This window comes from Excalfactoria chinensis, chromosome 5, assembly GCF_039878825.1.
Source record: "Excalfactoria chinensis isolate bCotChi1 chromosome 5, bCotChi1.hap2, whole genome shotgun sequence".
Lineage (NCBI taxonomy): Eukaryota > Metazoa > Chordata > Aves > Galliformes > Phasianidae > Excalfactoria > Excalfactoria chinensis.
This window is the reverse complement of record NC_092829.1, coordinates 20,687,181-20,710,568: the sequence shown is the minus strand read 5'-3', so window position 1 is coordinate 20,710,568 and position 23,388 is coordinate 20,687,181. Positions and strand designations below refer to the sequence as shown.

The window sequence follows — 23,388 nt, the reverse complement described above, 5'->3', positions numbered from 1 at the left end:
TGCATTGTAACAGTTTCTGTGAAGTCTGTATTCAGTTAAAAAGCTCATGAGTACAGTATGTTGGGAAGAAGACTATGTTTGAGGAAGCGCTCTAAATTTTGTTGGTTTCTTTGCAACCCAGATGGTTGTAGCATAGCCCTAAAGACTCCAGAGGAGATGTAAACCTGTTAGGTAAACTAATATGAAATTCCTATTAGTTAGTAATATGAATGTGTTTTATATTCTTCTGAGATCTTTACTTGAGTTTTTGGTTTATCAAAGGAAAAATTTGGCTTTACCCAGAGTCAGAGTTGGCAGTACAGGAATAAAAACAGAACGAGATCCAGCCTATAAAACATGTATGCAAGATTTGATCAATTAGTTTTATTGTAACGAGTTTTATAGCAGTCTATGCAGCATGAGCTGAGAAAGCTAATATCACATAATCTTATTATTACTCCTGTGGAACTTCTTCCATGCATCACAACCTTGTTTGTAAAACCTGGCAGTGAAGCATGGTACTGTACTGGCTTTGCTTTGTGATATGCAGAATGGAGAGTCCAGGGCATATAATTTCCTAGAAGAATTTTTTTGAACATGACATTGCTAAATGTAGTAGTCTCCTACCTTGTCTTATATGATCTTTGTTTCAGATTGTAATCATCATGAGAGGGTTGCCTGGCAGTGGAAAGACACATGTAGCAAAACTCATCAGGGTACGTAAACAACTGCTCTCTGTGTAGTGCTGCTTATCTCTTTCGTGTGCTTTATTTGCTCTTTTCTTTCTTTTTGTAAAGTATACCAACATAAAAGATGAAATTGGACTTGGAGGAGACAAGATCTAGAATTCAAATCTGTTGTTTTTTCAGGTTCTATGTCTTCATGTAGAATGTAAATCCTGTCCACTATTAACAATCATGAAAAATATTGCTCTCTTTTCCTTTCAGATATAGAGCTGGTAATTGCAGTTTGCCAATACGATTTTGAAGATCTTGCATAACATAATGAAATTTGCATGGGTACCCTAGAGTGTATGTTTTGTTTTCTTCCTAGGATAAGGAAGTAGAGTGTGGAGGTCCTGCACCAAGGGTGCTCAGCTTGGATGACTATTTCATCACTGAAGTAGAAAAGGAAGAGAGAGACCCAGATACAGGGAAAAAAGTAAAAAAGAAGGTACTTCTAGTTGATTTGTTTATTTTGACAAAGAAGCAAGACATGGTGGCACAACACGGTAGCAATCAGAATTTCTGTCTTTTGCTTTGGAAGAATGTAGAGGTTTCTGACTTGTTTTTCAAAACAAGTAAATATAGAATCATAAAATATCCTGATTTGGAAGGGACCACGTAAGGATCACCATGTCCAACTCCTAATGTGGCTAGTATAACTTATAACTAATACAAATTAAGGGCAGAATGGGTGAGTCGTTGAAAGCTTATTTGGAGGAAGGCTTTCTCATACTTTCTTGTACTTCATGGTCAGAATAGTCAGCAGTTGAGTATTAGTCGTTTAATAGATTCCTCATTCTTAAATGCCTCTGTCATTAAACCAGGTGATGGAATATGAATACGAAGCTGATATGGAAGAGACTTACCGTACCAGCATGTTTAAAACTTTCAAAAAGACATTGGATGATGGCTTCTTCCCCTTCATTATCCTTGATGCTATCAATGATAGAGTGAGGCATTTTGAGCAGTTTTGGAGTGCAGCAAAAACCAAGGGTTTTGAGGTAAGTGTCTTAAAGTTGTTCGTAATTTCTGACACTTGTATGCTGGTATTTCAGGACTTTTGAATGCAAAGACCTTCCCACATTAAGGAAGAATACTGTGATCAACAGTACATTTACAATTTACTTTTTTTTAGAATCTACAACATAGGACTTATATCACCAGTTAGGAAAAGAGCTCTGAAAATTGATTTATGGCATCTAATACACAGCATCTAATATTGTCTTCCTCTTTCTAGGTATACTTGGCTGAAATGAGTGCAGATAACCAGACCTGTTCCAAGAGGAATATTCATGGACGCAAGCTAAAGGACATCAGCAGGGTAACTGTATACATATGAAGTCACAGGACTGATGACAAGTTTTGTTGCGTTTTTGCTTCTGCTGTTGTTGGAAAACTTGGTTTCTTTTAGTCTATGTAGTTCCTACAGGCTTCCTCTAAGAAGAACTGGTGATTTCATGGGATTGACTGAAATGACTTAAGAACAGATTCATTTTTTTGTGATTTTTTTTTTCCTTTGAATTTCTTGCATTTTTTTAAAGTACTTCATTTTTATGTTTTTCTTTCTCAGATGTCTGATCACTGGGAGGCAGCACCACGTCACATGATGCGCTTGGACATTCGTTCTCTGCTGCAAGATGCTGCTATTGAGGAGGTAAGAATGTCTCTGCTTGTTAAAATGACAAGTTACGGAGATGTGACTATTCTGAAAATACAAAGCTGAGGAAGATATCACAACGCAAATGCACATGCTACTTTGTGAGGCATTTTTTAGACCCCAGATTTGGTGCATCTTTGAAGAAGATTTAAAACCACTTTGTTCTTTAGCAACTATTAGGACCAACCTAAGAGTATTTTTGCTCTCTCAGAGCTTGGCACCTTTCCAGGTTACTGGATTAAAACTTGAGAAATAATTAGTGGCTAAAATAGATGAAGAATGAACAAGCTTTTCTGGGTCCCTGCTCTGGGAAATCCAGTCCTGTGCAGAGAAGTAGATAAGTAGCATTTAGCAGATTATACTTAATGTGTAAATATGCTACCTTTTCTTTCCATTCACAGTTTGTCATAATGTGTATCTTGGATATTCTGTTTTTCTGTATTGTTGCATCCATCTTTGGGAGATGTATCAGGAGCTCTGGAGATAAACTACTACATTAATCACATCCTTATTCTTCTACTTGAGCTTGGAATCTTCAGCTTACCCTGTTTAAAAGATAAGACTTAGAAGCCAAGCCGAGCCTTTTAAGTTTGTGCTTGTGCTTTGTAACAGGTGGAGATGGAGGATTTTGATGCAAATATTGAAGACCAGAAAGAAGAAGCCAAAAAGGATACAACTGAGGAAGAAGAGAGTGAACTGGTAGGAGACACATCAGCCATCTCTAACAAAATGCTTGTTAATATGTCTGAGGGAGAGTTTTGTAAATGCCGATGCGTTGCCATTCTTAGCGGTGCTATCTTAATACACATATTTCTAGTTGTTCTTCCTTAAACATTTCCAAGACAACTTCGATGTTAAATCCTGTTATTCTGAAGTTTTAAAATCATATTTAAGTGTGTTCTACAAAACAGCATTATCGGACTAACATGGCAACATGCCTCTTGCAGACATTTGTTTACAAATTGCAGTGTGCTGTAGCTCTTTCTTCCAGATTATCTAAGTGTCAAACCAAGTGGAGAGATGGGAAGAATGGGCAAAGGCTCAGTTAGCTTATTTCTTTTCACGTGTCTAAAGAACTCATCTCTCTCAGCTGTCCTAGTATATGATAACAGTTATGAAGAATACTTTCTCCGCCAAAGCACTCTGACTTTGTCAGTAGATATTTCCAAGCTGAGGGACGAGCTCTCTTGGAAGAATGAAGGTTAGGGAATTGCCCTGTGGTATGACTCTTTGGAGTATGTATTTAGAAGGATTTCGAATGTAACTTCTTGGTGTGTGTTGGAGCTACAACTGATCCGGACTCAAAAAGTTGAGAGTCTCAAATCCTAGTTCCCACAACCAAGCAGTTAAATTCCAATGAACAGGAAGTAAGCAAAAGCTGGGATGAACAGAGTCCATTTTTTGATCAAAATATGTTTCATCAGGAATGGCAGTCTAGAAAACACTTGAAATCCAGAATAAGAAAAATAAAACTTAGGCAGAGTGGATTTTAATGAGCATCTGGTTTTTGTTTTTATAGTTTTGCAGTATGTCTCATTCATTCTCCTGATGAAATTATTCTCTGACAGAGTACAAGACTGCATAAGATATGGTTAGAAGTTGTTAAAGATGCATCCATGTTTACCAGAATATGGCTGCTAGTTTCTCATTTCTCAGAGACAAGTTATGTCTAGAAAAGAAAGTTGTCTTTAGCTTTTGAGAGAAATCTGTACATAAATATGTGTGTGTGTGTATGGGCTTTGGGGAGTGTCCTGTTGCACAGCACATTATAAGAACAGGCCTTTTCTTTACAAGATAAGGAGAAACCATGGTGGTGAAAATTATGCAAATTATTAATAACTAAAAGTAATCTACATATAAATGTGCCTTCTGTTCAGATTCATGAAAGGTGATAAATATCAAATAATTATCTGCTGTGTATAATCTCTACTGTTGAGTCACCTGGCTAGTCTCAGAGAGGTATGTCAGACAGAAAGGAAGAACAGTACTTTGTGTTTGATATCTGTCACCTTCTTGAGACCAGTCAATAAGGGTTCTTCAGTTCCTTTTGCTGCACGTTTCTTAATCCTGTGGAAAAATAGAGGTCTGGAGCTCCATCTGCCATCTGGTCTTAATCTTTTCTATCCTATCTGAGGATTTGGATACTACACAGGTTCAGCACACATTAGTGCATTTCACACCCTCCAAGTCACTCTTTTGTTGCTATTATCAATTCTTCTAGGGCTGTTTGAAGCATTCAGACAATTCTTGCTTTTCTGTGCTTGATGGTATGATTTACTCATGCGTTTAACTTAGCGCTCTCACCAGTGTATCACATGTTGCATTGTTCAATACAGGCTTCTAGTTATGGTGTAACTTTTCTGAGAAACTTTAGAGGCACACCTTGGTTTAAAAGTAGAAATATACATACATGCCTGAATGTTTTCTGTCACAATGAAATACTGCAGCACAAACCACTTTAGTTTGTATTAATTACAGACTCGATTAACAAACATTGAAACACAGAAATCTGATAATCTCAAATCACTGAGGTATACTTGATAGAAGAGAGATCTGACAAGGATTTTGGAAAAGCAGTGCTGAACATAACCAAAAGCAATGTAGCTCTCTGGGATGGTGCACTCTGATTTAATAACTTGTAGTGTTCGCTAATATGTTCGTGTTCATACTGGAGACAACATATAAATAGAGCAGGGAACAAGTTAGTACATTAAGATTGCTCTGTGGATTGTTTATTTTCTTGCTGAAATCTTCTAGAGTGCTTCTTTTCCCTCTTAAAAATCTTAAAACAATGAAATGGTTTGGCTTTGCTACAGTGGGCTTTTTATGCAGTTGCAGAGAAACACATGTAGTTTCATACCAAATCTAAATAGCTAAAAGGAGTTATAAGGTATTGCATAATAAGGATTTATTTGTTCAAGAGTATAAAATAAATTACACAAAAATACCTAAAATAAATACCTTTTGCTAAATTTAATATCATTATGTTCATCTGCAAGGAGTAAACTGGCTGAAGATAGTTACATATAAAACATTTCGTGCCATTGTTTATGGAGAAAGAGTGTTCAGAAGGAATCATTGAAATATGATGAGGGTTATTTTTAAATGAAAAATAATAGTTAAATCTCAGAGATTCAGCAGCTGCTGACTTTTTAAAAATAGAAAAATAGTTTTGTGTTGGACTGAGCATTAATAAAAGAATTTAGTATGTTCGTTTGAAAGGATTAAGTGAAACTTGTATGTAGTAAATCTGGAAATATATTCTTTAAAGCATGTGACGAAGGTAACTTTTGCATTTGTATCTGTAAAGCCTTGAATATTCTTAATGCCTGATGAATTGTGTTGCTGGAACTTTGCCACCTGGGATTATATAATCTAGTAACTTTACACACAGCATCACTGCTATCTGTTAGACTTGTTTGGAGTTCTATGTTGGAAGCAGCATTCTTGCAATGACGTGCAGGGGCTGCTAAAATTGCTGAAAGAGAAGTGGATGCAGAGGTTCTGAAATGCTCAGTAACTTGTTTCCTTCACCTGATAACGAGTTGTCTGACAAAAAGAAATACCTTAAGCTCCCATTGTAATGCTGTTTCCAGTTCAAAAGTGATATGCATGTGTATCTCTCTCTCTAATCCTCCGAGCTTCTCTCTGTGTATGATTTAGGGTTACATTCCGAAAAGCAAATGGGAGATGGACACTTCTGAGGCAAAGCTAGGTGGGTATTTATTTTTTCCTGTTTCTTATAGTTGGTATCTGATGATATTTGCAAGACTTTGGTTTTCATTTTTACTGTGTCTCCCTTATAAAGACAAATAAATGTATTGGTCTCCTACACGTGTCTGAAACTGCAAAAGCCTTTATACAGAAGAATTTGTCCCTGTTGCCAGAGGCAAAGGAATTATCACTTTCTAGCTATCCCTATTTGATGTACTCATTAATTGTTCTTTATCTGTTCAAGGAAAGTACTTTGTTGTAAGATTGAAAACAAACAGTGTTTCTATTCTTTATTCATCTCCATAATACAAAAAGCAAAGACTTGATTTACATTACACTACATTCTTGTTCATACTGCATATGTTTTTCTCAAGCCTAAATGTCATCAATAATTTCTTACTTTCTTGGGTACTTACCTAGTAAGTAAAACTATTGAAGTTGCATCTTGCTTTCCAAAACTGGCATGTGTGTGGGCAAAAATGCCATGTGTATTATTATGTTTTCAAAAATTTATGTGCCAATAATTTAGAAGTTCATTATGCTTTTCAAATTCCAGGGGAGTAATAGAATGCTTCTTAGTAGGGGTGCAGAATGGACTTTACAGGAGTACAGGGCACCGTGTGTACTGCATTTTGGTTTAGTGCTGCTGGCTACATTATACATAAGTGCTAACACTGCAATTCTGTGAAAACCAAAAGCAACCTTTGGGCTGAAATGCAGGCGCCTTGAGTATGATGGAACACGTAAATCTTGGGAAGGAGTTCTTAGCTGCGGGTTGTTTGATTTTTTTCTAATGAATAATGTTACTAAGTTGAGATTTTATCCATGGAATCTGCATAGAGCTATGGTTTTCTGTCACATCTACTAGAAGTAACAAATACCTGAATGGGATACAGCATGTCTTAACATTTTTTTTATGTCTGCTTCTGCATGCGTGGTACAACCCTGTGTATCACAATTTTCCAGTAGCCAAAATCGCCATTGTACAGTAGGAACAGCACTGAAGATCTGGCTTGCATAAAGCAGCCTTTCAGCTCTTGCTGTTAGCTGCTGAGCTGCACCATCTCTTTTGCTGCTGTGCTCTTTTTAAAGTGATGTAAGTATTTGTGATATATATGGACTTTGTGGCACCTGCCATACAACTGCAGGAGCCTCAGTGGCTCTGGCATGCCGAACAGCAAGGTGCTTGAAGACAGAACTAAGGTTTTTTCTCCACTCGTGGTTTAAAAGCTAATTATTTTGATATCTTAAGATTATGTCTTGAGTAGAAAAAAACAAACACATTGCAGACTTCCCAGGCTCTGATATGCCATGTGTTGCTCTAAATGACATAGACTGTCCTGTAAACACTGAATAGTAGGAACAGATGTTTTATACAGCGTACAGTGAACATTGACTCATCCCATGCACGTAATTAGGAAGTCCAAAGCATGTCCTAAAACAGTTTTACATTTAATTTTTATTAACACGGGGACTGCAGCAGAAATTAACAAATCAAAGCTTTCTTCACTCATGGTCAAATACTGCTAATAGATAGCAACAGAGAACTGCATTGACTTTCTTTCCATGGGAAAACTTTGTAATATTGAATGCAAGAGGATTTTTGTATGGTCTCAATATAAATGTAAAATTGTGAGTGAGCAACAGCAGCACTAGTTATATTCTAAAATAAATTGCTTGCAAGATTGTTGAAATAGTCCTTTAACAATCAGAACTCAATGAACAAACTGAGCTGTAGTCAGCTACAATACACAGATACAAGAGCTGCAAAGGTCTTTTACTAAATCTGTATGTGCCGTTTTACTTTCTTAAGCACCTTCCAGATTCCTATTTACAAATATATAGAATGATAGATTAGAGGTAAATTCTGACAGAAGACTTTTTTTTATAGAAGCCTGATACTCCTATGTGATGAATGCTGGGTTGTTTTTTTTTTTGAAGAATCTCTCTGCAAGGTCAGAGAGCTTCTTGCTCTGGGTGTTTTATAAGCACTTGCAATTTGCAAGTAAGTTTGATTTTGTTAACTAGCAGGCCTGTTTCAATGGATGACCTATTAAAATTATTTCCCAAAAGGCACACCAAGTGTGGCATGCGTTTATCTATCCAAAGTTGTTTTTTTTTCCTGGGAGCTGGCCTGCCCGCTAGATTTATTGCCTTAGTCCCAACAGGCATGCATCTGCACCAGTCATTTAGTGCAGAATCCAAAACCAACGCTCTAAGTCTTGTTTTGCCTTTTGGTTTTCTTTCTCAATGGACACTGTTACATGAGAACACAGAAAGATCTTACTGGCCGTGATAAGTCTCTGAAAAGGTTGAGTTCTCCTAGCTTCAATGCTGATTATGCCACCCTCCATACTGTTTGCCCCGGAGCTCTTGCTTTTATTTACTTTGGCAGGGACGATGCATTCCTCTGACTGTGTGCTGTTGTATTGTTTCCCTATGCATTGTGACTGCACAACCACATTTTTACTTTAAAATCTAGTACTGCTTCAGTTTTAGCAGCATGTACTATACACAGGGTCTTAACCTTACAGAAATGGTATTTTTAAAATCTGACTGTAAGTGTTCAGAGCAATCCTGTTTCAAAGTGTGGCTTATCTGAGAGTTGGACAAATATCTGTGTAAGGTGAAATGAGCTGAGCTATAGCTGAGGTTCTGATACCATTGTAAAATCTCTTCTGGGATGCAAATAACTTTCCGCTTAAAACACTATTTTTTGTGTGAGAATGGTCAACATTTATTCAATTGATAAATTCAGTTTTTGAAGGAGCAAATAACAATGAGGAAACCTTATTATTAAAAATCTCAAGGTGAGTTTTTAAGTTCTATGGGTATTTCAAAATGCTGCTGCTTCTTTGTTTTTAAAGTTGAAATGGTACAATAATTTGTTTGACAGTTTGACGCTGAGTAATCATCTACCATAAATATTCACAAGCACCATTGTTACAAAATGGCACCTCGTCTCATTTTCAGGAAAGTTCGTTTGTTTGTTTTTTAAAGAAAAAAAGAAAGCTCTGCAATGTTTTGTGGTAGGCATTTCATATCACCTTAGAGTGTGTCTGCTGCATATGAACCACAATGGTGTGGATGGAAGCAGATCTCTCTGGAAAGGCAATGCAACTTCAAACATGGAAGGAGATAACAAAATGAATTCCGTGTAGCAGTGACAGAAAGACATGGGGGATGTCATATTCTAAATGTCTCTTGAACTCTGGAAATGAGTGACGCATTTCTTGGCAGTATTTTCCATTTATCTGTGTGCAATGTGAACTTGGGAGAGCAAACTCTTCCACAGTGGTAATGGGATACACTTGCATTTAGAGCATGTTGTCTTCCAAAAACATTGTGTGTGAGTTATGCATAAACATGAAGAGAGCTCCTGAACTCTCAGTTCCTCACATTCCTACATGCTCCTCACTCTGTTTCTTGCTATCCCTTTGAATGTCTTTTTTTTTTCTGGAAACTTGTTCTGTGAATGATCTACACGGATCAGTCTGAGAGTAATGCTAAGGTGTAGTGCAAGACGTTACGTGCTGAGTAACAGGAATGTTGTGTGAATTGATTTTGTCTTCTAGAGGGAGTGCCGTCTTTCTCTGGAGATTGAGCTTCAAATTTGGCAGATTTAATTTAGAGCAAAAGAAGAATCTTAAGTGAATGGTGTAACAAGATACCATGTAACAGATAGAAATATTCCACACAGAATTTTCTTAAGTGTTCCTTTTGCAGAGGGGGATTAAAATGTTTTCTTAGAAGAAATTTTGTATCTGTAGCAGGGAAATGGGGTGGAGGTGGATTCTTAAAAACATTTTGAGTTGTATGAGGGAGAAATTATTTCATCAGTTTATGGCACTGAAACTTTACTAGCATGTTCACATCGCCATTGCCTCACCTTCTCTCTCCTATATTAAGTAAAAAATCCAAACAAACACCTCATCTCTGAACTGATCCTCTTTAAATACATACTTTTGAACATCATCTTCTGGTCTCCAGAAAATATACTGCTGTGTATTTGATTTATTTCAGAGGCTTTTTGTGGGTAATTTTAATTACATCGCTGACTTTTGAGCAATGTTACTGATATCACTGGAAATGGTTCACGGAATACAGTTACCATGATTATTATTTCTTCTTCGTATACTGGTTGCTTGTTTATAGAACAACAGCATACAACAACAGGGTTACTAGGACTTACTTTCGCTTGTGGAGCCAGATTTTGTTTTCATGTCTTACTGTTCATAATCTTAAAATGAGTGATTCCTTTGTCTCCCTTCTAAAAGCAGTTTACCATATAATTTCAAGACAATGTTGTTTTTTCACTGAGAATAAGTACCCAGAGAGGAACACAAGTTTAGAATTGTTTTTCCTAATGCCTTTATTGATTCAGTAAGGAAAAGAAGAACATGTTGACTGTTGGACAATCGTGTTTTTCAGATATTTGTGACTGACCATGCAACAAAAGATTCTGACATTTTTGTGGGGTTTGGGGGTGGTTCTTCCTTTGGGGAGAAATAAAAAGGGAGGTCAGGGCTTACAGGTAGATTTTTGTTCTGCAGAAAGGGTACTTAAAAAGTCTGTATTTGATGCATTAAGTTATACCGTTATCACCTATTCCCTGATATTGCATGTATGCCATGGTTGGCACAAGTCTGGGAAAGATGCTACGGCTTTACCATTGTGTTCTAACAAGTGGATCTGTAGTTCTTGAAAGAGCTATGGGTGGCTCTGTTGTATCTATAAGGACAGACTCTATATTCTCTGAATGCCCAAAAAAGCAAGCTTTTCTCCCTCCTGCAAATAATGACTGAGTGTCGTTGCCACGCAGTTAATGTGGAAGTTCAATAAAACTTGAAAATTGCGCTGAGTCTTCTAGTTTATTTCAACTCTCATCATTCTACCTGTCAAGACAACTGGATATACAAGTTCTGCTGCTCATTCCTTTGAAACTATTTCCACCTTCGTCTTTGTTTGTGTGAATAGTAGAAAAAAAAATCTCCTTTAACTCTGAGGCTCTGTGTTTGTTCTCAGACAAGCTGGATGGTTTGCGGACTGGCACTAAAAGAAAACGTGACTGGGAAGCAATTGCCAGCAGAATGGAAGATTATCTGCAGCTTCCAGATGACTACGATACACGCGCTTCTGAGCCTGGAAAGAAGAGGGTAATACATTTTCGGATAACTTCCTTTAGATGACCATTGAACAATCTCTGTAAAAAAGAATTTGTGTGAAGTCAGTCTGTGTCTATGGGTATGGGTATTTTATTGACTCCCTTTTCATTCTAATGTTCTATTAAATTATGTAGGAGAATGTTTTTGAGAGCCATGGTTTCTGGGTAAGCAGGTTATTTGTAACAAAGTGAGGAGGTGCAGATAGTGAAGGTTTTTGCATGTTTATGCATGGCATGGCTATGGAGGGATGTAGTCATGTCCCACTTCACCAGTTAGTAAAGAGGTACTTTGATTTGGAGGAGTCTTTAGGGTACTCTTCTAATGCAGTATGTTTTGTGGTGAGATATTGTGATGCACAATGCATTCTAAGACAAGATTATGATTATTTTATTAAACTAACTTTCTGATAGGTTTTATAATAAGTGGAGAGAAAAACGATACACTGATCTTAGTTTCAGAAAATGCTGTATGTCAAGAAGCACATTTACTGCCAGATACAGATCACAAAATCACATATACTTTCCAACTCATCACTTCTGCTATGTGTTTCTGCTTATGTTCAAATGTGCATTCAGCTGCCTGGATTTCCATCTCTATCCACCGTGAACATATATAGTAGCAATCTGCATAAAACAAAACATAAGTCTAAGAGTGTGTATCGAGCTCATTGTGTTAACTTTAAGGAAAATGTAAAGAAAGGGAGGGAGGGAGGGAGAAAGGATGATAGATGTATTCAAAACTCTTAGTTACAGCTAGTTCTATATTAAAGCTGGCAAGGAATTGTGTATGTTGTACAGGACACAGGATCTAAAGTTGAAGCTAATATGAATAATGTTGGTCTTTATGGCATCATTCTTATTATTTAGTGAATGAGTTGATCAGAAGTGCAGTTCATTCACTTTTGCTACTAAAAGTAATTTGAGCCAAATGTTCATGTTTGGGTTTTGTGTTTTGTTTTGTAAGGTCAACTAGAATACGTAGGTAATGCTGCACATTGTGTGTGAGAGAAATGGAGTTACTAAAACATTTGCAGAGAAGCTGTGGTTGAAGAAAGCAAACGTTGCTTGTCAGTATGAATATCTGAAGAAATTCAGGTAGATGTGGAATAGGGGGGTGCTGGCAGAAAGGTGCTAGGAGTATGTCCTGAAGTAACAAACCAGTCTAGATGAGGGTGTTAAGGACGGCAGAGAGATGTCTTTCAGCTACTATTTTTCTCATTCTACAATTGTGTGTTGCTGTTGAGTACCTGAACTACAACCATTCATCATTTCCTTCTTCCATCCCTGCTGCTGTGCTCCCCCTCATCAGTTATCTGGTTTTGTGGGTGAGGGAATGACTGTATGTATTTGAACAGCACAGATGCAGGTGATCTGCATGACTGTGAAGAGCCACAGAGGCAGCAGATGCAGCTATAAAGATGGGAGAAAACAAAATGTATGAAGTTTTTTAGTGAAAAGACATGTGTAAAAAACTACCACAGAAGATAGAGAAGAAAATGTTCTCTTATTCAGCCACTCATTGCTGAGTTCCTCTTATGCTGTCTTCCTATAGTTTGTAGCCTTCTCGATGTTTCCGTTGTGCAATCAAAAAACAGGTTTTACAGAAACAAATCAATCTTCATTTCTTCCTGAAGAATGTGTTGTGTTGAATAGAAGAATAGTTGTAGTGATTTTTCTGCTCTCAGAATTACGGCACTGAAACAGAAAATGCTAATTCTCCATACTTTTTTTTTCCACTTCATGGTGCATTTGGGATATTCAATTAAACGTAGTGCAACTGGCATAGTTTGCCTTTACTCATCAGAAAACAAATTAACAGGTACCTGTTGGTATTAAACTAAGTGCAGATTCAAATTCTTGTACTCATCTGCAATGGGAAGAAAGCTTAGATGTGTCTCAGGAATTCTTAAAGGGAGTATTCAACTGATAGTATGTTCTCCGTAGGTGCGGTGGGCAGACCTAGAAGAAAAGAAGGATGCAGACAGGAAAAGGGCCATTGGTTTTGTTGTTGGACAAACAGACTGGGAGAAGATAACAGATGAAAGTGGTCATCTTGCAGAGAGAGCCCTCAACCGCACCAAGTATATATGAAAAAGTGGTTAAGTGGAATTTTGTGCCTTTAAGGTATGTATTTTGTCATCTTGCATGGTTATGGCCTTGATGTTTATTGGTTGGTTTGTTTTTGAAGCATTAAAGTTGCAGGTCATGTCACTCTTAGGGTTTCCCTGGACAAGATTATTTGATATATTAAGTGTCAGCTGTGCGCTTTCAGTGTACAGCATCTAAAACCTAAAGGACAAAGATTGTCAGCTCTCAGTCTCCAAAACCTGCTAACAGGAATAGTTACAACACTAAGAATAGTTCAGCTGCGTGCCCAGTCTTACCTAGTTCAGATTTTGCTTGCTGTATCTTAACTGTCCATTTTAGTTGCTGTTTTACTTGATGTAACAAACTTTTCCTTTCTTTACAGGCCACTTGCTCTGAGGAGATGTGAACCAAGGTGTCATGAGCATCTTGCATGGGTCATGTCACTCCCACCTTCACTGTTTTCATTTGTTATTTTAGTTTCAGCAATTTTTTGAGATGTTGGCAAATACCCAGTGCCCTCATAAAAAAGATAATCCCACTGCTCCTAAATGAGAGAAACAGTTTACTTTTTAATATTTTTTGGAGGGGAGGGAGGGGGAGGGCCAGTAGTTTTAGCTGCTGTTAGTGGGATAAAGTGGAAGGATTAGACGGATGTTACCTCCACTGTACTGTCACAGAATGTTTTATCACCTTTGCTTTGTTGCCGTTCTCGTTTTATACTGTATGTACCTTGTAGCTTATTGTATTAGTAAGCAGAACAATAAATTTCACTATAAACTCTGTGTTCTTGGTGGACCATATAGCATGGATTTTGTTTCACCTTTTAATGTGGTCTGTGTCTTCACATGTTGACGGTACTCAGAGCTGTCCATACCTGGAAGAGGTGCTGTGCTCGTATTCTGGATTGTGTCCTGTCTTCTAGGTTGATCACCTGCTCTTCTTCTCGTAGACAGCTCTAGTAAGGTGTCAGTTTTTGCTGGCCTTTAGAAGTTACACCATACTATTTCTCCATGGAGAGTGGAGATGATCATTTTCTGGATCCTAGTTTGTTAGCTATGTCAAATTTACATTACTACGTGAGTATAACTTGTTTCGGATGGCTCTGAAATACTCAAAGTAGTAATGTATGAAGAACATTTATTAAATGCCCAACTTGAGAACAGGTACTACAGTCTTCTGTGGAGAGCAGCCTAGAAAATTCATTCTGGTCTGCCTGTGTCTTTTAGTGAATGCTGTTCCTTATCAGGGCTTTTCATTCCATTCATAAGTCTACTGTCTTGTAGAGGAATGTCTTTAAAAGAAGCAACAAAGAGCAAATATTATAACCCTCTATTCTTTTAATAAATGTTTAACTTTATGAAAAAGAAAAAATAATATTCCACAGTATTGAAACTGATAAAAAATCTTCATGGCTGGCGGCGTACCACTCCTGCACAGTATCACAGGTTTGCTGGTGAAAACTTTGTTCACTCAAGTTCTGAAGGAAATGCCTTGTGTTAACAATGCCGTAACCAGTCGAGGTGTTTAAATCTGAAAATAATTGTTATCCTAGCAGTGAACTGAAATCTTTCTCCTAATCTTTTTGAGGGATGCAAACAGAGTCCTGAATTTCCTTCTTTGCTTCTCTTTGTTTCTCTGCTGAGCCATCACATTGTGGTTTTTTTCTATGTTGGAAAATCAGCTGTTTCTGCTGTGGCAGTAGTTTATGCCATTAAGAAGAGCAAGTGATGCTAAAGGGTGGTTCTGTTTGCTGTTCTAATGGTTCGGTCTATTGGGCATTTATCAGCTTTGCCTGTGTTGTATGATTGAAAGCTCTTTGGAAAAGAGTGCATGAGTACATGAACTTGTGTTATGCCCTGAATGTTTTTAATACAAGAAAATCAAGTTTCCTGAATACAAAAATGGAATGTAAAGACTGTGCTCTTTTACTGCTTGTACTCTGTGAAAACTCCATTTTCAAATGTTGTCAAGTGTTCTTTGAATCCTGATTGAGAATTGTTGACAAGGGGAAACTGTAGTTAACAAAAGACAGTAGTCTGTGTATTAGTGTGAAAATCCAGCACATTTCACTTCAGGGAAGCTTTTCTCTTAAGTGCACATCAAATGGTTTTCAACCTACTGTGAGTACTCTGCAACAACACTGGAGTTCATGTGACACCCCACTCTTACGATTTGATGCCATTTCATGACTTCGATTATTGTTTTATCTGTATTTCTGGTGGTGAACCTAAACCAGGTCCTTTCTGATGGTTTCCTTCCAGGCTAAATAATGTTTAGTTAAAAGTGCTTACTACTTTTAACGAATTTGAGAAGTATTTCAGCAGATAACGCTCAGAGGGATCGTGCTGGGGTTTTGTTGTTCTGTTCGGGTTTTTTTTGGTGGTGAAGGGAGATTGCATGTGAGTTATGCTTTATTCTGATAAGAAAGAGAAAATGCATAAATTCTCAAATGTAGGTCAAAATTCCATCTATGATAAAAGCTTGGGAGCTGATGCCGTTGCTTATCTTGGCTCCCTGAAGTTCTGTATTTTCCATCACCATGCCACATAGAACTCATTAAGTGATCTTCACCATCTGTTTCATTCGGTTTGAATGCTTAGCAGGTCAGTTTTCTATCTGCTTTATGCCAAGTGGCTCTCAAAGAAAATAACACCTTGCCCTGTAACAGATTCCACGTACTCTGGTTCTTCGTTGAATGAAGGAATTAAACAAACATGAGAAATCTGTCTTTGCTGCTGGCAGAACTGAGAAAAGCATGGGACCGTCCTACTAGGTTTATAGTTGTCAAAGCTTGATGATCAATCCTTTCTCTTTTGTCTGGAATAACCTTTGCTATAGTATCCAGGAAGGCTCAATCATGATTTAGTTGTTTCTCATCTGCTCTCGAATACTGACATTAGAATCTCTCACAGCACTGGCCAGAAAAAAATGCCTACTTTCTTTCTTGGCTAAATAGGAAAAGTTGCATCTGGAACTTCTAAATAATGATCCGTCTTTGACTATGCGTGCAATTGTGTTAACTTCAGATTGGACCATTTCTGTGTAGCACAGCACATTTAAAAATACAGCCTTGCGCAAAGTCACAGCTAGAAGCTGTAGAATTGAGCTTCTGCCTCTTATGCACAGTTGTGTGTTTAAACAGTGTTTTCTGGGATTTACAATTTCTTGTGGCACTTTGGTTGTTCTCAAGATTATCTGCTTTGTTAAGAATATTGGAATTACCTACCTCGTGGAAAAGAAAATACATGGGCTTTTTACAAGGGAACTTGCAGCCTAAGACATGATGTGAGTATATTGATAGAGCTTAGTTGTTTTCTTTAGCCGCCTTGTGTGCGTTACTCTAGGATTGTTCATATGAGCATATTGGCCTGACTATGGTATGCGAGAGTAAAAATCCACCACGTACTGTTACATCGCTTTGGGAAATTTCATGGTTGTCTCTTAAATGTTTGCATCAACACAGACAACCTGTTTTGCATTATTAGTTCCCTGTCTTTACAAGGGAAGAGCTGGCAATTGGTACAAGTTGGATCTCTGCTTTCCTGGCCTGTTTGTTAAAAATGTTATTGTTAATGCCTGTTTTTTAAGGTATTGCCTTAACTATTTTCTTTTGATCATGAAGATTAACTGTGATGATGAATTATCTTCCCTTTGATTATGAAGAATAATGGTTTGTAATTTACGTTGGGAAGGATACTTCCAGCAGAAGAACGGTGTCTTTGGTTGTGTGCTTTGAAATTAGAAGAACAAGACCTCAAGCTGAAATCTGTTTTTTTTCCAATTTGAGAACATACCTGGAACAGTCTGAGATTCCTTTTCAAAGGAATGAAGTAATTCAGCCCGTAGGGCAGCATGTTGCCCCCTAAACGACTTCACTGTTAACAGAAGAAAAGTATTCTTTGCCAATATAAATCCATTTATTTATTGTGGCTGTAATGAATTATTACATGCCCTTTGGACTCGCTTTCCCATAGCAGATTGTGCAATTTTATTAATATTACTGCCATGAAATTATGGAAACACAGCACTGAACAAACCTCAGAACATGAAAAAATGGTTGGTCTGGGATCAACACAAATGGAACTTTTTGCTTTGAAATTCCTGGTAATTCTACCAGCTAACTAACTGAATTAACTGGGCTGAAACGCAGCATCTTTCTTGGCGCGTTGTAACTCAGTGGCTGTTGACTGGGAAGGAGAAGCGGTGCTGAGTCTTTTTGTGTGGCAAATGCACCCGGTCTGCATCCTCAAGAAGTCAAATGCTGGTAGGTGTGTTGTTCTTTTTATTATGCCTCCCTTCATTGTTTATTTCTTCCCAGATTACTTTTGGGAAACAAAGTTGCAGTACTTCGCTTGAACCGTGGACAGTTTGGGATACAGCTGCACCAATACAACCTGCAATACTCTAAGATAAAGTGGTTCAGGAACAGAGATGGCCATTTAAATTGAGATCTGCGTGTCTGCAGCATGAATTGTAAGCGGATGACAACAAAGTCAAGCTCTTAAAGTGCCGTGAAGCACTGATTTTTAGTTGGTTGTCTTGTACTAGAATTGAGGAGATGCTAAATGTAAATTTAGAATGTAAAATATGAAAGGCACAGTTCTTTTTATTTTGACCCTGTGAGGCGATCTTCGTTACTCTCGTGGAATTTGACTCCAAGTAGATTTCTCTTTTGCTCATACATTCCTACGAGTGAGAGTCAAAGTCATTCTTCATGCATCTTTTCCATGTAACTTTTCTACAATCTAAGCTCAAGATCGATCACTTTCACGGCGAAGTTCTTTTGTTTCATTCTTGCTGCTGGATTTTTCCTAGTGATTGTGAAATATTTCTACGACTTTAAATTTCTGTAGTATTGGATCCACAGCCTGGAGCCTCAGAGCTTCCTGATGTATGTTGGCTGGAGAATTGCTAATGACAGTATTTGAGGTGGGTTATCACTTTTTAGCTGATTAATATTGTTTGGGAGCAGAATACGCTCTTGTGTTCATGGTTTTGCTTAAGCAAGGTAAGCGTAAGCAGTACTGTTGCCACATAAACACACAGTACAGAGAATTACTGGAAACTGAGAGAAGTAAAGGTGTTTTGAGAAGTAGTTGGTGTTTTCCATTTTGCATTAGTTTTCCAGTCAGGAGTCTCTGATCAATTTGAAATTTAGGATTTAGAATTTAAAATGAAAATCCTTAAAGCTGTCTGGATGGTTTATTTTTTCTCCTTATATTGGAAGACTCACATGGAATCTGTAGACCTTTCTCTGGGGTTTGTATTTTAGAATTAGAATCATTCAAGTCTTTCTCCATATTGCTTCCCTTGTATTTGTGCACAGGGACTGTGTTTGTGTCCTCAGCTGGTTGGGATAAGAGCATATAAATGGGTGTTCAGCTTTACACAGAAAGTTTCTGACCTACTTTGTTTGGATGGCATGCAAACTATCAGATGTAAGCCCCATATTCATGCCTGAAGTTGCTCTGTTAGAACACTCAGTGTCTGGGGAATACCCAAAGACCCTTCAGTTGTTAACAGTTTACCAGTTCTTGCAACGTTGCCTTGTTTAGAGGGAAATTGTAACTGCGGTGTTTCTTGGGGGAAATGTTTTTACAGGTAGGTAACACGGGCAATGACTTCAGTTTGGCACTACACGCTGTGTGGAAGGCAAGGTATCCAAAGCAGCATTTAAAAATGATCTTTGTATTCAGTGTTCATGTCACATAAACAGCAAGAACAGTTTTCTTGACCACTGTTGCCGATCCAGGTGGGAGCCTTTTCTCTTGTAGCTTCTTTCTTCTGAATGTACTGTATTGCTGTTCAAGGCACAGAAAACAGCCTTAACGATGGGCACCTATGCCGTTTCAATTTACCGTTCATTGTAGATGCTGAGAACTCTTGTGCAAGTGATCAGATTCCTGGTGTTCTTTGAGGTGTTTGCTTTTCTATTTCCTTTTATTTGAAGAAGATGTGGACAAATTAACTTACCTGATATATCTGTTGTCTCTTCTGTTTGAATCTCACAGAAATCGAGATTTTTCAGGTAATGCCAACCAGATGGCACTAAAACTTGTGTTTTCATATTAGCATTTAATTGGAGAGAAAACATAAGTCTGAAATTATTTCCATCATTTTATCTTTGTTGTTTCATATTGCCCACTACAATCTCAAACTATTAACTCCTACTTTGTGAAAGAAAAAGCTACCACTTTTCCAAGGAAAAAAAAACTCAGTGGTTAAACATTGCACATTAAAGCTACATGCTGCATAAATAAGGAACAAGATCTTCATTCTACCTAAACTAGAGGTATCCACATGAAATTATCTCTTTATGTCCTGCCAACTTATATCCATTTGCCAGCTGCTGACATCTAAGGAAAACTGGGATTTAACTTTGGTTTGTGGAGTCCAAGTATATTGTAGCAATAAACAATTGTGTTTTGAAATCTTCCCTAGATTTCAACCTTAATCTTTCACTTCTTTCCTCTTGGAACAAAGCAATAAATGATTTGTTGGAATGAATTAAAAAGAAGGATGAATATCCAAACCACAGCACCGGAGTGTCACTTCCAATCCAATTTCAAGATAAGATATTAAGTAATTATAATGAAGGAAACATTATGTTCTTATTTTATGTTTGAGACAACTTCCTTTGCAAGAGCTGGAAGATCAATACTCACCTGTAGTTACGCAGAAGCAGTGCATGAATTGACTGCACATTCTGTTGAGGCTAGAAGGGCACTGTATCACCTCTAGGTGTAAAAACACTAATTTTTACAAGCATCACCACAGGACACTGTGAACAAGAACAAGCTGTTTCTGTGGAGTTTGTGAAGAAGAGCCCTGCCTTGTTCCTGTTTATCTAAGCACAGAACTTGGCATCAGTGAGAGATGGAGCTTGAGACAGAGATCTGTCTCGGGGAAATGCTTGAAACACTGACATGGACAATTTGAACAATGCTGATTGAAATGCACAGTGTATGATATATGTAGTGCATGTCTTCATTGCTGAGGAATGTGAATACCCTTTTCCAAGGGGTTTACAATCTCCTTATTCCTCTTCTAGGAATATGAAGGTTTGTATCTCCCTTCCCTTCTCCTAGCAGGCAGCAATGATCTGCTATAAAGCCGAAGGGATGGCCCTAAAGAAACTGGGTATAAGCGTCCTCAGTCTTACAAGGCTGTCTGCTGCTGCCTCATTGCCACAGATGTGCTTCAGGTACTGCTTGAGAAGTCGGTTCAGAGTTTAATCAGTTTGTCGACAGACCTGTAGGAGCGGGTCATGGTGAGTATGCTGTGCTGGGGGCAGTGTGCTGGCACTGTGCAGCTCTCCTACTTAAAAATAAACCTGGGGCGAAACAAAGATCTGGTGAAAAAGCTAGGCTCGCCTCACTAAAGCCAGAAGTGACTGTGTTTGCTCTGGTTCAGTCTGGGGAATTGATGAAGCTTGTGATCCTCAATGATGATTGTTTGTCCAGCCCACTTCTGTCAGTTGTGTCCAGTACTGGGCTACAGAAGGTCATCTCAGTGCTGTGGGTTTGCACTCTTCTTTCATGTCTACGCCGGATTTATAACATGCTGCATTGAAGGAGCATCCAGAAGTTAACTGGCACGATTTGTATTTTGCTAAATCTGGAAACACTGACCATGCTACACTGACACTTTGTGTTCTTTGATGGTTTATTGGGATCTCCAGCTTAATCCTACTCTTGAATTCCATCTTAAAAGCCACAATGGCTCCACCCTCTGTATGCCCAATCCAGTAGCATCCAGGTGCAGTCTGAGTTCTGGAGAGAAGTTCTTTGGTAGCGTCTGCTATGCTTGGGCTGTCTCCAAGAGACTGTCCTTCCTCTCGGAGTATTGCAGAAGTTCTCTTTATGCAGACATTTTGTCTCCTATCTAATGTTTTTTGGTGATAAATTCTGTAAACGAGTACACGTGCTATGTTGTTTCCACGGACAGCTGTGTACTGTGCCTAATCAAACTGAACTTACAAAATAAACCTGAACAGTTGATGTTTAGTGCAGGGCTGGTGATGCAGTGACTGCACTTGTGCAGGAGTGCTTCATCGGGGTGTTCTTAGTCACAGACAGCTTGGTTGTAAGGGCCGTTCCCTTAGAAAATACTCTTTATGCAGTTAGTTCTGAATTGGTCTCTTATTCAGATGAATCTTTTGGATCGAGACTTTAGTATGTGAATTCCTCCAGTTTGTTTGTTTTTCCTAAGACGTGCCATTTATCTCTTGCAGCATTTATTTATTTTCCTTCTGTGGATTATTTTGGCATTTCTTCTGTCTTAGTTTGTCTTTGTGCATCAAGATGAAGAAAGTCTCAACGGCTAAAGACACTTAGTGAACATAGATGTTCAGGAGAGACAAGCAATGTGTCTCTCTCCTTATGTCCAGTTAGGTTTGTTATCGTTGTTTTCTATATATTCTGCATTTTTCTACAAGTCACGATCAAATGTAAGATCCCGCTTATCTGTATGTCATATAAAACTTAAATAAAAGTCTGATGCTGAAACCAGTTGTCTTTACCTTCAGTTTTCCAGATGGATTATTCCAGTGCAGCAGGGCTGGGCCTCCATCACCTTCCCCACCATTGTTTTTCAGCTTTCAGCCTGGTGGTGTTTGACCCATCCCACGCTCTTTGTGGCACTCATATAGACCTGGAGAGAACAGAGTTCAAGACAACTGAATGTACAAATGGAGCCTGTTTTGTGGAAACTTCCTTAGCTTTTTGCAGTATATGGGTTACTTTCTTCTTTTAAACAGCGCTGCTTTCGTCGTTCCCTTCTTTTGATACACCGCTTGTGAAGGAGAAGCCTCTATTGGTAGAACTGCATGGAGTTTAAAGTAGTTATCAAAATGTTGTACAAGTAGGCACATGGTCAACAGCTTCCCTGGCAAAGGTGACGTAAGGTAACAGCAAAACCAAGAGCTGTCGGTGTTGTAGGGGATGCTGGAGATTACAGAAGGGCAATAAGACGTGAAAAACCAAGAGCTGGAATTCAGCATTCTGTGTCAGATTCTTTTTTGTTAATTTTTCTTTTTTCTGACTTTGTGTGTGGGTTAAAAAGACAAAGATTTAGAAGACAGTGTTAAAAACGCTACTTGTGGTGATACTGCGTATCTGAAGCTGTGCTGTGGTCGTAATGGTCGGTACTGTTTGTTTGTGTGCTACGTCTTAGTGGCACAGAACTGCGTTGCTGTGGCAGGGAATTTTGCCAGCACTACAGCCCTGCTTCAATCCTTCACAGGGAAAACAGATTTTAAAGAGATTTCTGCACAAAACTTTTCTTGCTGTTACTCTCAGTGCTTCTTTATTTGTACCGGGATTTAGGACTTTTGTATGCAGGTCTTCTGTATGTGGGACCTGAGTTTTAGTAATACCGTATTTGCCTTGTCGCAACTCCATTACTTTTGTGGATTTCTTTTACACCTGTATGATATCAGAGCTACTACATCTACAGCACTTGCATTTGTGTATCTTCCCCGCCTTCCTCTCCCCAGCTCTCGTAACTGATGTTGCTTTTTATGTCCAAAAATCCTTTCTCAGCTTTAACTTCCAATGTGTGTTGTTGTGTTTTATGTGTTGGGCTCTTAACTCTGTGGTCTTTTTGCAGCAGAAGAAGCCACTTAATGCTTGCAAAGACACGGCCGCTCAGTAACATACTGAGTAAAGGCAACTGAGCTGGCACCAGAAGACTCGTTGAGAGAAGATCTGAGAGATGCTGAACTGAGTTTTGCAAACTGCTCAACTATCAAAATCCAGTGTGTCGTGGGGACTCTGTCAGGGCCAGCGAATACTCAGGACTCACTTCTGGAACATTACATGCTGTTTTCAGGCGATGTCGGTGCCATGCTCACACAGAATGCTTCCCACGCTGGCTCCAGCATCACTTGCAAAGAGAAGAGCTGCTCTGCAAAGAGAAGAGCTGCTCTGCAAAGACTGCTGCTGCCAATGGCTTCCAGGCAATAACAACTGCAGACAGCTCAGCTGGACAGCATTTGAGCCTGGTGGGTGGCTGTGACTGATGGCAGCAGGGCGTGCAGTTGTTCTGGGAGAGAAGGAAGA

The 23,388-nt window shown here is 38.5% G+C and overlaps 1 protein-coding gene across 7 annotated transcripts in view; it reads left to right on the top strand.

The window, feature by feature from the left end:
• Nucleotides 1–23,119, top strand: part of YLPM1 (YLP motif containing 1) — a 43,390-nt gene extending 20,271 nt beyond the window's left edge. For 3 of the 7 annotated variants that reach the window (XM_072336870.1, XM_072336867.1, XM_072336866.1), the window contains exons 12-21: nucleotides 633–695; nucleotides 1,033–1,152; nucleotides 1,529–1,705; nucleotides 1,942–2,025; nucleotides 2,275–2,358; nucleotides 2,974–3,060; nucleotides 6,025–6,076; nucleotides 11,101–11,231; nucleotides 13,184–13,363; nucleotides 13,710–14,109. In XM_072336870.1, coding sequence (XP_072192971.1) covers nucleotides 633–695; nucleotides 1,033–1,152; nucleotides 1,529–1,705; nucleotides 1,942–2,025; nucleotides 2,275–2,358; nucleotides 2,974–3,060; nucleotides 6,025–6,076; nucleotides 11,101–11,231; nucleotides 13,184–13,330 — 945 coding nt within the window. In that variant the 3' untranslated portion in view covers nucleotides 13,331–13,363; nucleotides 13,710–14,109. Of the gene's footprint in view, nucleotides 1–632; nucleotides 696–1,032; nucleotides 1,153–1,528; nucleotides 1,706–1,941; nucleotides 2,026–2,274; nucleotides 2,359–2,973; nucleotides 3,061–6,024; nucleotides 6,077–11,100; nucleotides 11,232–13,183; nucleotides 13,364–13,709; nucleotides 14,125–22,936 lie in introns of those variants that run through there. The other 4 variants (XM_072336869.1, XM_072336871.1, XM_072336868.1 and 1 more) reach the window with 4 other exon arrangements.
• Nucleotides 23,120–23,388: the final 269 nt, after the last annotated feature.